We start from the raw sequence: 14381 nt of genomic DNA, 5'->3' as shown, positions 1-14381 counted from the left end.
GAGTTAATAAGTACAGAGTAAAACAGAATAAAATCAAACTACATTTACATTATTATCAGTAAATATGTATCATGCCAATTACATAGCCAGTTCAAAGATATCAAATCAATACAAGACATCAAATTCTCAAAAATGAGTCTAAGAGTAAGATACATACCTTACCTTTAGAAAAATACATAGAATGAAGTGTGTGAACACAGGCTCATTCTGGCTACTCATTCTGGCCCCGACCCTTTTGCTGACCAAAACCAAAATAAAACATCCCCCGAGTGGAGGCATGTACAACAATTGGAATTTGCATTAATCCAAGTCCCAGACCGGGGGTAGTTTACACCTCAGCGGGAACAGTAGGTTCTTTACATGGGAAACCCTGGGAAAGAGCACTCCCATTACAGTAAGCTAAATATCTCTTAACTCTTAGGTGGTACAATGGTCTCTACTTTTGTGATACTGAGATCATTGTACCAGTAGCATGGAGATGTTTCAAATGATACCTGAGATACCTGTTAGTTCACTTTCATTAGCATTTTCATGTAATCATTTTAAGTAGACTGAGTAGAAGGAAGGATTGGTGAAGGGATTTAAAATGAAACAAATAAACAAAAGGAAAGAAAGTCTCCTGCACCTATAAAACGTATTGATTAGATTCAGCTTTATTGTAAATAGTATTAGATGGGGAGAGTATAAAGTGTTTAGAGTTTAAATTAAGAGTTTAGCAGGCTGAACGCTGTGGGAAAGAAACTGTTCCTGAGTGCTGGCATGACAGCAAAGACTCCTATGACGTTTCGCAGATGGGAGAAGAGTAAACAGTGCGTGTCTGGGGCAGGCCTTCTGGTCTGTAATGCAGTTTGCTAAGTTACTATCATTAGCGTCATTGCATAATTCTATGTACACTCCTAACAATCTCTGTGAAAGGGAGCATTTAAGAGTTGTAATGCAGGATTCATCAGATTTATTTATTTTTTCTCAGTGAAAACATCATTTCCCGTATTTTCCGGACTATAAGTCACACTTTTTTCATAGTTTTGCTGGTCCTGCGACTTATATGTTTTTTTTTCCTCGTCATGACGTATTTTTGGACTGATGCAACTTATACTCAGGTGCGACTTATAGTCAGAAAATACGGGTATGTCTTAACAATCTAGGACCCGGGAACATTGTCTTTGTGCTGAGAGGGTCAAACTAAAGTCAGAGGAGGATAAGGTCTACACATCAAAAAGTAAATTAATCCTGTAGACTTTATTAAATTCTTATGGTGTGTTTTATCAGGGGTGAAGCCTTGGAGAGATAAACTATCTGTGCTATCTGTAAGCGGTAACAATGACAAATCTACTGACTGACAGCATTCTTATTTCAAAACTATTTTACCTAGATAAAAATACTACAATTTTTTTTTTAATGATGTTTTTTGTGTGTTGGTTTTGGTTTAAACTGGCATGGATTTTGCATGTTACCTATGGTTAGGATGCACAATTGTTATATTCATATATTTCACAGATGATGTTAAATAATAACAAATCTGATCAGATAACAGCACACAATTTGGATTACACCCAACTCACAAGCAAACACTTTACAAAGCCAAACAAAACGGAACACAATTCGTAAGCTAAACTTGCAAGATACATTATATTATATTGGAGACAGCTATCAGTCAACAATACAGAAAATGTATTTCGTTAAGTGTTATGACAATGCCAACTTTTGACAAAAGATATTCAAATAACAGTGGAAAGGAAACCTGATCTGATTTATCTCTAGCGGCAGCTCTGTGAAACCCTGTCTGCTTTGAATTCAAGCCTACTCTGCTTTGTTCAGCATTTCAACTGTTCTTCGATGCAGGCCATTATAAAAGAAGACTCACAGGCAGTCGTCAGCATTAGCTTTATGAGACCTGTGTGTTCCACAGTTTTTTCTTCTTAATCAACAACACATTTAAGCCCAAACTACCTCTAAAGGAAAATGAATCAAAATGGCATGACATGAGGGTGTAGCTGCCCCCTTTCTGTCCACTCAGAGCTACGTAACAGTGAACGTATGATATGATATCCTGATCCAGAAACTAAATACTCATTCACAACCCCTGTGATTTTACATCCTGTACTTTTTTCCCTGTAGTTACTCAGCTGAACATTTGACAAATATTTTAAATCTGTACAGTCATTAATTTTTGAATGAGGTTATTTTACAATGCTATGCTGCTCAGTGTTGGTCCTCTTGGAGCACTGAGCAGCCTAGAGCGCCCTCTGGCGGCTGCACACGGTAATGTTTTCTCTTGGTTCATGTCAAATTAATTTTGATAAATAATTCGCACCTGCCTATAAGTCGCAGGACCAGCCAAACTATGAAAAAAGTGCGACTTATAGTCCGGAAAATACGGTACTTGAGTAAATGTAATATAATTTGGTATTTAATTATTGGTGATGCAGTAACATTTAGAAATTTTGGAAACATTTAGAATAAAGACAAGGGGAAAAAAAACTTATGTAAATGTCTGACATAAAACAAAAGTGAAACAGAAAACACTTCATGAGTTGTATTACTGGAAAAGTAGGCATACAAATACAAAGTCCACACCCTGCATTCACAACATATAAAGGCTACACAATAAAACAAGTAGCCTTATTTTTAGCCTAATCCTATCAGTAAACACTCTCAAAAAACAAAATGTACAAAGCTGTGGTACCCTAAGGTACAAAAGCTAAGAGAGACATATTTTGGCCATTCTTATTTACCCACGTGATACATTACTACTTTAAAAATACATTTTAGTACATTTTGAAAGGATACTGCCCCAGTGACAGTTTTGTACCTTAATGTCTGAGAGAGAAAAAACATTTCCTCAAAAAAATAAAAAATAAACTGCATTGGGGAAAACACTTTGTGGGTGTCTTTTAGTCGTTCAAAACAGCATATGAGCCACTGGAGCTGTCTGAAGATGGAAGTGCCGAGGAAGGGTTGGCTTCTGACACATTGTACACCTCTGCAAAGAGTTAAATGTATATTACTGACAGAACTGTCTACTGTTTTAATTTAACAAATGTTTAACCAAATTATAGATATAGCTTTTGAATAATAACTATATTCATATTGAGAATAATATAATATATTCATTTTTTTTGTAGTTTTTACTACTTATTATTGAAGTTATTTACGTACTCCTCCGCCACCGCAGGAAAGGCAATCCAGATGTGGATGATGTCCCTGCACTGGTGTTCTGCATGGAGATATGAGTCAAAGTACATCACAAAGAGCCAAAGTATAGTAAACATTTATGTTATGTTATAAAATGCCATTTACATTGGTACGATTAGAAGTGAGTTTCTGTAGCAACATCTTTCCTGGTAGTGACTCACGAACCTGCAATTAAAAATCTCTAGTTAACTTATAGAAATTTGTTTACAGTCTCTTAAATGTCTGTCTATTATACACAACAGTTGATTCTGATTTTTCAATCTTGCCACCCAGCGGTCAGATATTTTCTAATATTCAGTCGTCCTTGGCAATGCTTTATATGATACTTCTGCCCATATCTAGAAACTTTCCTGCTAGTCACTCCTTCTCGCTACACCCATTGTGTCTGACATGTATTTTCACTGTAAGGACCCAACTTGGAAATCTGCAGCTATGAGACAATTTTAAGTCTCTTAATTACCACTGTGGTTCAAGTTCAAGTCATGTAAGAAATGTCATATTTTAAACTTGCATGCACATGAACATAGCTTTCAGTGTAAATAGCTGATGAAATATTTGCAGGGGAGATGTTTCTTTGGTCAGGGGTGGCCAGCTTTGGTCATTTTGCTTTTGGAGATCTGCTTCAACCCTAATCAAATAGACTTGAACATATCAATTAAGATCTAAGGTAAGGTAAGCAATGCAGAATAAAAAACAGTTTAAATAAACGTCAAATGTGAACATTTATGGCTAATGGAATATACATTAATACAGTCTGTCTATAATGCAGGATCTTTAGGTTAAATACAACATTAAATGCATTACTTAAGCTCTTTACAAAGCAAGTGAAGTAAACTCATACCTTGCTGTCTAAAAGTGTTCCAAACACCAAAATAAAGAATCCCTAATAAAGAAAGTGTTACAAATACATGAAATACGTAAGACCATGGACATTTAGAATGAATCAATGTACAGCATTAAAATGTATATGTCATATAAATTAAATTGCAATAATAAAATACAATTATCTTGCTATAAAATTGAAATTATTAATACCTGCAGAGAATTGAGGAGTGCAAACACCACATGAATGCCTAATTTCTGTGACACCATGGTTCCAATTCCAAATCCCCATGTAAGACCAAAGATAGGAGTCAAAATGGCCACACATCTGGCAATGACCACCAGGGCATGTTTCTCATCTGGTTGAGTTGTGGCACCAACTCCTCTCCTCAACATCTTGCACAGAACCACAATCAAAACCAAAAGGTTTATGGCTACAATAGTGAGAGCTGGAACCACAAATGCCAGCAGGGCATTTGATTCATACCAGTTCAGCCAGCATGCATTTCTTTTGGAAACATAATTTTGAGGTCCAGCTGTTGATGCAACCGTAATGGCCGCTATGAGCAAAGGTGCACCATAACCAACTATGAAGGCAATGGCCATCATTTTAGCCCTTGACATTTGAGACAAGACCATGACGGTACGGTAAAAGAGCAACAGCGCTGACATTAACATCCAGAAGAAAAGAGCCAGGTAAAAGAAGTGCATGAAGAAAACCACTGGACTGCAGCGACCCACTGAAGTTGGCTGCTCACTTTCTGCGACTGCGGCTCCAATGATAAAACAGACGTTTGCTATCAGCAGAGACACGGCAATGTTGACTATGGAGACATGTCGCATGTAGGATGTGTCGTTTCTTGTCATTGACTTCCACACAATAGTCTCAATAATCAGGCATATAATCAAGCTGGCCAGCGAAATAGCTACACCAATGTAAGTTATATAGGCTAAGGCTGGGTTATCAATGGAAAACGGTGACATTAGGATTGAAAAAGAGGTTGTGTGGTCGCATTCACATGCAATGTTGCCATTGTTGTTCCACTTTACTTCACATCCATTGGAATCCCAATTGTTGAGAGTGAAATTCCAAAAGACACACTGAGGATTTCCCAAAGACTGATCAGTAATGTCAAATGTAAAAGAAATGTTGTTAATCATCTTATTAACCTTAACAACAACCACATCTCCATTGATTTTCACATCTGATTCCCTGCTGTCATTACCACCATGTGTAGGTAAGACATTGTCAAGAGTCGTGAAGATTATGATGGTTATGCTAGTCATCTGAGGAACCTGTGGTATCACAATCTCCGTAGTTGAGTTCGGCAGGCTTGATTTTAAAGTGAAGGAATTATTAACTGTTTTTCTTGTTAGCTGAATGGATATTTCAGAAATATTAAAATCATCTGTGAGACGGTCACTTATATCCTCAATAGCGTGCAGAAGTTTAATGCTGGTGTTGTTTTTGATCAGTTTGCTCCATGTATCATTGGCATTATCTGATACAATAATATCCACCGTTTTTAGGAAATCCTGAAAGTTGAAAAAAAAATGTATGATGAAATTTGTCCCACAAAATGTGGAATATACTACACTATAATATACAGTATTACACTATGCTAAAATCAGCAGATGTAAATAATGAAAATAAAGAGAATGGCTGTTGTAGGTAAAAGTATAGATACGTTACAGCGAAAATTACTCCAAGTTACAAGTCACCAATTCCAGTACAACTTGAGAAAAAGATAACACCTTTTTAAATTCAATTTAAAAAATACATACCTCCATTACTGGTTTATTGATAACAACTGATTGTGACAAATCAGCGATTTTAGAGAGTATATCCACAATTGCTTGGACAGTAGCAGCAGACTGGGTTATACTAATATTTTGCTGTTGTGTGGCAACACTGAGGTTAGCCAGAAACACTGGAATCTCCTCCACAAACAAGGACTAAATTGCAAAGTACAAAAATGTTAGTAGAAGGTATTAGAAACATTTAAAATGCACAGGGGATTGTTAAGTATATACATGATCAATAGATTACCTCGACTTTACTTGTAAGTTTGTTGATAACTTCTACTACACAGTTGTCCTCTATTTGTTTCCAAAAACGTGATTCACATTTGTAAGTTATGGTGCCTTTCAGGCCAATTCCACAGACTCCTGTCCTCACATCATTTGTTTTGCCAGCTCCAAGTTCACCATTTTGACACAAATCATCTGACGAAGCAGCTGATTAAAATAAGGAAATTAGATTTCTCTCAAAATATCTTATATTGAAAATTTGAGGAATAAATGTTAACATAAAACAAATTCATATCCATAAATCCATTCAATATAATACTGTTCAATAACAATCACAATTCATATACCTCATTCAAAACCAACATTTTTTGTAAACATTTTTTTTTACTGTGTACTAAAATTAACAAAACAAATTAGAGAGCTGAAATAATGGTATCTGACTGCACAAGAGTTGGATAAAAGCACTTTGATGTGGAAAAGAATAAGAAACTGAAGGCATACGTGCTGTGATTATCCTAACTGTAACGCTGCTCTGGCTATATCCATAGATCAGTAGTTGTGGCTGATCCCTGAGACGACATGTAAAGATTTCCTCTGAACAATTTCCATTTTGCATTCTATGGATGTATGTGATACTGTCATTTCCTGATTGGGTAAAACAAAAGAAATGTATGAAAAACATTTATATATATTCTCTAGACTAAACTCTAGAACTAAAAAAAAAATTATGTCGAACCTGACTCTAATACTTTTTCACCCTGGACCCATTCAATATTGTAGCCAACATCAACAGAACATTTTAGTTGGAAAATGCTGCCATCACAGAGAAAATAGTGGTCCTTTTCACCCACATTAATAATGGGCCGTTTTTTAATAGCAATGTTTTGCCATTGAACATACGGTACATTGCCTTGTATGATGCATGAGTATTGACCTGCATGTAGAGGGGAAAAGGCGAAAAAAATAAGAAAAATCAAAGATCATTTTATAAAACAAACCCACTACTTTCAATTTAAGGAACATTTATATTAAGATTCATACTTACTATTTATGTATATATTTATTTGCTCTCAAAATAATACTAATAAAGTGTATAACAATACAGTTGTAGGTTAATTTTCATTGGTTGATTGGTGCATCACCATGCCATATATGGTTTAAAAAACATGGTTCATCGTTTACCTCTATTACACCTCTAGCTCACTATTGAATTCCTGGAGCTCAACCATCTAATTACACAAAAATTTCAATCAATAATTTTTTTTTTTTTTGCTATTTGCAGAGGTTTTATGCTCACTTGACGTGGTTTTTGACTAGTGTGAAAAAGTGTTAATGCAAATAAATGGAGATGGAAATGCATTTTGCGAACAAATTCCTCCATCTACAATCTACAATACAAAAAATAATAATAATTTCACTCACCACTGTCATTTTCAGTAGCATTTATTACAGTGAGAGTTCTGTTGTCATTTGAAATTAAGTATCTTGTATTTTCTAGTGCAGTATCATTTTTCACTATCCATTTTATTTGTCCATTTAAAAAGTCTGGCTGTTCACATTTCAGATCCACCTTTTGCAGAGGATATAACTGATCTGTTGTCAGGGCCCTTTGATCTGTAAATAAAAACCATACAGCTCAAATAACCCAACAGTGAACAAAAAATGATAAATAAATTTGATCATTTGATTAGGCACTGAGTACCCTTACCACTCAGAGTAAAAGCATCATTAGCTAAAGATAATCCTTGTCTTCTTAGAGATTCCAAAACCTGTGTGTTTGCTGATTCAAATTCAAGTGTGTTGGATGTTGCATTTATTGTGTAGTCTGCTATAACACTACCAGGCCTAGAGTGAAACACAAACCACATCAGTGTGAAGACTCTGTATAAACATTATATTTGTTTGAAAAAGTGTGAATAAATGAAAAAGCCCCCCCCCAAAAATGTTGTAAATCATACCTGAAACCAGTTACTTTAGCAGAACCAACACTGTAGCCAGTTAACTTATTAGAATAACTTGTGTCAATCTGTAAAAAGTAAAATGAGTACTTGAAAATGTTATAGAATATAAATTTTGATGTATTTAAACAATATAATCATAAATCAACAAATAAAATATTTATTTAAAATATGAAACATTTAATACTCACTGCTGACTCAATTTGTCCAGATAAATCTTTGTAGATCTTGCCATTACGGTTAGTAAGACTGAAGTCAAACGACTTATCAGATATTTTCATTGACATTACAATAACTGTAAAATGAGTGAACATTTTTGTCTATTGTAACGACAGGTTTAAATAACAATCCTCAATACTTATACTACCTAGTTGCTGGAGGTAGGTGAAATTACCCCCCCCCCCCCCCCCCAAATGCAATACCAAGATCATTTTGCAGTAATTCAGACATGAAATATTTTGTGCAATATTTTAAATTTAGTTTTACAAAACTTACCTTTATGTGCAGCTGTTGTCGCTGAGACTGTTGAATATTACCGTACAAAAACAATTAGTAAAACCAAAAAATGAATTTCATTTTTTTTAAAATATTATTATTATTGAATAAAAACTAAATTGAAAAGTAAAAAAACAAACAGTTTATGGATCTATATTTGTCATTCATTCAGTTATTTCATAAATCTATTTATTTAATTTTAGAAGCAAAATCTAAAATAAACTAACTCACTCAGTATCAAAATACAGATTGTTACTGACTGTATGGACACCAGCAGCAACAACACAAGAATTAAGCAAGAGCTCTCTATACTAATAGTAATCTTAACCATCATCACATGATTCATCTCAGATTATTTTTTTTACTGGGCATACCTATATTTTCCATAATTGTTCTTGTTGTTGATGGTTGTATTGATGGTGTTGGTGTTGAGTTTGATGGGGATGATGGTGTATATTTTGATTGTGTTGAGTTTGGTGTTGTTGTTGATGGCGATGGCATTGCTGATGATGGTGATTCTGTTGATGATGTTACCAATGATGGTGATGGTGCTGCTGTTGATGATGGTGATTCTGTTGATGGCGATGGCATTGCTGATGATGGTGATTCTGTTGATGGTGTTACCACTGATGTTGATGGCGCTGCTGTTGATGATGATGGTGATTCTGTTGATGGCGATGGCATTGCTGATGATGGTGATTTTGTTGATGATGTTACCATTGATGTTGATGGTGCTGCTGTTGATGATGATGGTGATTCTGTTGATGGCGATGACATTGCTGATGATGGTTCTGCTGTTGATGATGAGGGTGATTCTGTTGATGGTGATTGCATTGCTGATGATGGTGATTCTGTTGATGATGTTACCATTGATGGTGATGGCGCTGCTGTTGATGGTGATGGTGATGCTGTTGATGGTGATGGTATTGCTGATGATGGTTCTGCTGTTGATGATGAGGGTGATTCTGTTGATGGTGATGGTATTGCTGATGATGGTGATTCTGTTGATGATGTTACCATTGATGGTGATGGCGCTGCTGTTGATGGTGATGGCGCTGCTGTTGATGTTGATGGTATTGCTGATGATGGTGATTCTGTTGATGATGTTACCATTGATGGTGATGCTGTTGATGGTGATGGTATTGCTGATGATGGTGATTCTGTTGATGGTGTAGACATTGATTGAGTTGCTGTTGATTGTGATTCTGTTGCTGGTGGAGTAATTGATGGTGTTGATAGTGATTCTGTTGATACTGATTGTGTTGGTGGTGGTACTGTTGGAAAAAATTACATGACGTTGTTAGAAATGCAGCATGTCTTTCTGTGACTGTAAACTCTTTAAATCCTATACAACCTTTATAAAGATACTACCAAACATTTCACACATGTCAAATCAAGTCATTCTTTCATAACACTAGCAAAGTTTGTTACCCAACAAACACAGTTTGTCTTTCATGAAACAATGATCTAAAACACAAGCAACAGGTAGAATTATATAATGTTTTGTTTAGTAAAATATTTTTACAAACCAATAACTAATTTATGAAATTGCTGTTGATGATGTGGACTTCAGGATTCAAAAGTATAGTTTACCAAAAAAATATATTATTATTATTTTTTTTTTAAAGAAATCTATTATCATTTACTTATGCAAATGTCATTCCAAACTTGTATGACATGCTGTGGATCATAAGACATATTCAGATAAATGTTTTTTTTTTTTTTTTTTTTTTTGGGCCATGCAATGGAAGTCAGTGATAACCAAGAAGGTTTGGTTACCAACATTCTTCATAATATCTTCCTTTATGTCCCACATAAGACAGAAAGTCATACGCGATTGGAATGACTTGAGGGTGAGTAAATGATACCTGATTATTAATTTTTGGGTGAAATATCCTTTTAAGTTAGATGTGTTTATGTACCTGTTGCTGGTTCTGCACATGTTATGTTATTACCTGGAAAAAAAGATGAGCATAGATTAAATATAATTTGTATCAGTCTTTTAGGTCTTTTATGTGATTACAAACAAAAAAAATATATATATAAAATGATTTTACTTGTTATCTCACTGACTGTTTGACAGAACTGTCTGTCACTTGGAATATCATTGATGCAGCTGCATGTGTTGTTAGTGATGCCGTCACAGCTCCCATATTCTTTGCATTTATCACATGGCCAGAAATACTGGTCCTCACATACACAATTGTCTCCACTGTCATTGAAATTGCAGACTAAGAAAGGATATAGCGCAAATGTAAGCTCATATTTATCAGATTAAGACTAATGTATTTGTGTTCAGAAGGCAGTGTGATATTCTTCACCTGTTGTGATGTTCACATCTAAAACTTCAACCACCTCATCTAATTGAAGTGGAAAGGTGATGGTCTGCAGATACCGCCTCATCTCATCGATCACAGAGATGCTTGTTGATTCCAACTCAATTTCAGACAAGATGTCTGTGAAGGGCAGTTCTGGGAACAGCATCAACAACCTTACAATCACGGTAAATGCAGTGTTTTCATTGTTTTTGTTTTTTGTTTTTTTTACAATGTATTTCTACCACAATTTATCCATCTATATAATTAATTATATTAATAAAAACAAGTAAACAACAAGAAATAGCAGTCTATATTGTTCACTATATTTGTAATTTTCTATAAGATTTTATACATTTTTCTTCATTTTTATATTAAATAATGTTCAAATTATGTTTCATAATTTTTTATTAAAGTATAAGGCTGTTAAATATATATATATCAATTTTCACTCTAAATATGTAAAATAATTTTTGTATAAAAGATGATTATACAATTACATGTTAATTTACTGTAATTTACTGTATACATTATGCTAACTTTTTTTTACTGTAGCATTTTAACATTATATTTCTTTTAAAACTTCAAACACTTCTACATGTTTTTGAGTGCCTTTTGGTGTTGGCTTGTTTGGTCATCATTCTTACCACTCTCCAGCACACACATCTCTCCATCACTGGGAACACCATTGATACATCCACATGAGCCAAACTTTATGTATCCGCAGGCCTCATATGTCTGGCAGTTGTTGTATGACCATGCATAACCATCTTCACAAACGCACTGGTATTCAGACTCATTTGGTTGACACACTGACATAAATATAGCACACTGGTTAACAATAGAATGTTTACACAACATTAAAGATGAAAACTAAGCTGAAAGAATGACATAAATGGCTTTTAACTACCAGTTTAACAGGTTCACCTGTTGTAATGTTTGCAGAAGTAATTTCAGTGCTGTTGTCCATTTGAAAAGGCAACATAATAAAGGCCAATGATGTTTTGATCTGTTCAATCACCACAACTTGGGATACATTCATTTCCACAACCGTAAAGTATTCAAATAGATCTATAGATACAGGAAAATTAATGTGACTTTAATAATTATGCAGACAGATAGTAAAGTGCAAAATAAAACCACTGACAGACAAAATCCTTCCACCAAAAATGTAAAAGTATGTTATGTTAATGTATCTTCTTAATATGAATAACAACACTCTTTTAAAGGGGTCATATGATGCAATTTCAAGTTTTCCTTTTTCTTTGTAGTGCTACAAGCTCTTGTTACATGAAGAAGATCTGTAAAGTTCTTCTAAAATGCCTCGTTTAAACACGCCCCCACACGTCTACATCACTATGTGGAAATATGTGCGTAATGCCTCCCAATTGTTTCAGTAACTGCAGTTAGCGTTGGAGCAGCCATGTCAGGCAGATGCGGTGTGTATCGAGGTGAAAGCAAAAGCACTTTATTTGGCCTTCCAAAAGTAGATTTGTTTAGAAATCTTTAAGATTACTTACAAGAGAACAGCAACGCACTTTATGGACGAGTGTTTCATGAACCTTAGAGATTAGGTAATTCTGACTTTGCTAACACAATCTGGTGCTATTGAATCAACTACTGTAAGTATGTTTTGTTATTAGTTTAAATATTTGCTATTGAATTTTCAAATGCTGAGTTTTGCCCACGCGAATGTGTGTGTGTGTGTGTGTGTGTGTGTGTGTGAGAGAGAGAGAGAGAGAGAGGGAGAGCAAACACATAGGAGCATAATCACTGTCTGTTCCTTCACTCTGTTCACCTTTTGGGTGGAACTGATGGTAAAACTAAGGACATTATCAACTGTTTTTACATTTATTTTGAAAGATGACGCTCGCGATTAAGGAAAGGGGCATTACATTTCCAACAAGTGATCGGCCAGTAATAAGGCTCTGGGTCAGTTGGCCGATCAGACCAGACAGCACTTCTTGGAAGGAAGGACTTTGTATAAAACAACGCGTTTGAAAGAGGACTTACAATAATGGACAGTATTTGAAAAAGAATGTGTTTTTTGAACATTGAAGCATGTCTACATATTCTGTTACACCAAATACACAAAATAATTATCTTTAAAAAAGCATCATAATGACTTCTTTAATAGAATAATGTGTATGAGTAGACGACAAACTGTGACACATTCAGTACCTGTGCTTCTTGGTCTTCTATGATGCAGTTGCCCATCTGTGTTGCTAAACTGGAATAAATTAACACAAATACACATTTATTTTACATATAAAATTGTATCATATTAGTTATGCAACCTCTTATTGTGATGTTTTATTGCTATAATCATTTTGTTAAATATTTTAAATGTAATTTTAATGGGTACAACACATTTAATTCATAATGTAAATGAATATCTTATTGACAGTTCTGATAATGACAGAAATCTGTTGTTTTTCATATCGGATGAATTGTTCTTGTAAAAAAATTCCTGTATTTGTTCCTATAGTAGTTCCCCTACCTGTACCTCGATACTTGTTTCTGGGAAATCAGAATGCGCATTCGTAAATACATTCCTCATTCCACATCCATGGGTCAGCAGGACAGCCATGATGATTAACATCAAGTACTTTAATATTTGTCCTGTATCTTGGGAATTGAGAAATTAAACAACAGGAGGAAATACTAGTAGTAGGAAAACAAATCATTCATTAACATTTAGTCCAGAAATTAAGGGTCGCAGAAAAGAAAATACATGTGTATACATAAGTGCTGCATGACTTCTACAATGCAAATATCTGAACTTGAATCTACAGCCAACAACCAGGAAAACTTTTTGGCGTGTGACTAATGGTGCAAAAACTTAGGACTGTCTGTCTTTGTCCATTGCATGAAATGCTTCAATGTGGACAACTTCAAGTTTGCCTGTTACTGGCAGGTAATTTAGGTAAAAGCTCTAATTAACATAAAAAATAACCATAATTAATACCCATTTATCTACCCCACTGCCATAGCTGTTGGAAATGATAGAAAAAAGTATGTTGGCATAACATTCTTAATAAAATGTCAAAATTCTGTCCCATGTAACATCTGTAAATTGTATGTTTACATAAACATCTTCATTAACTTTATTTATTGATTAGAGATGGATTTAATAAATAAATGGTTCAATCAGTACTTTTTAGGAGTACTGATATTTTTACTTTTCTATCACTAGTATTCTAACAAACATCCCCCATGTAAATAGATATTTTGACAGTTAACTTGAAGGACAAGGGTACGATAACAGGTGTAAAGAAAGACAGATAGAAAAAAAAAAGCTTATTTGTATCTTATTATACCTTGATCGGCCATGTTTCTCACTGATGACTGTCAGTCAAAATAACTTCAATCTATTTCTTCAGAACAAAAGGCAATTATATGATTCATCCAGACACCGTACTTCTGTAAAATTGGAAATTCTTATAGAATCGGAGAACAATGATATAATTAAATGTATAAATGTAGTAAAAAAATAAGGATATATATATACAATTATTATTATAAATGTTTTAATGGCACATTTCAAAGTCAAGGTACATACTTC

At 34.5% G+C, this 14381-nt stretch overlaps 1 protein-coding gene across 1 annotated transcript; it reads right to left on the bottom strand.

The window, feature by feature from the left end:
• Positions 1 to 2521: 2521 nt before the first annotated feature.
• LOC127983507 (adhesion G protein-coupled receptor F5-like) lies at positions 2522 to 14149 on the bottom strand. Its single transcript, XM_052585708.1, has 11 exons — positions 14137 to 14149; positions 11464 to 11628; positions 10823 to 10972; positions 10588 to 10732; positions 8876 to 9775; positions 7757 to 7893; positions 4231 to 5519; positions 4037 to 4078; positions 3301 to 3360; positions 3160 to 3217; positions 2522 to 2983 (listed from the first exon to the last, which is right to left on the bottom strand). Exons 1-11 carry the CDS (start codon positions 14147 to 14149, stop codon positions 2895 to 2897), a joined length of 3048 nt encoding a protein of 1015 aa, XP_052441668.1. The 3' UTR covers positions 2522 to 2894.
• Positions 14150 to 14381: the final 232 nt, after the last annotated feature.

The sequence above is a fragment of the Carassius gibelio genome, chromosome B20 (assembly GCF_023724105.1).
Source record: "Carassius gibelio isolate Cgi1373 ecotype wild population from Czech Republic chromosome B20, carGib1.2-hapl.c, whole genome shotgun sequence".
Classification (NCBI taxonomy): Eukaryota; Metazoa; Chordata; class Actinopteri; order Cypriniformes; family Cyprinidae; genus Carassius; species Carassius gibelio.
This window is presented reverse-complemented; position numbering and strand designations above follow the sequence as displayed.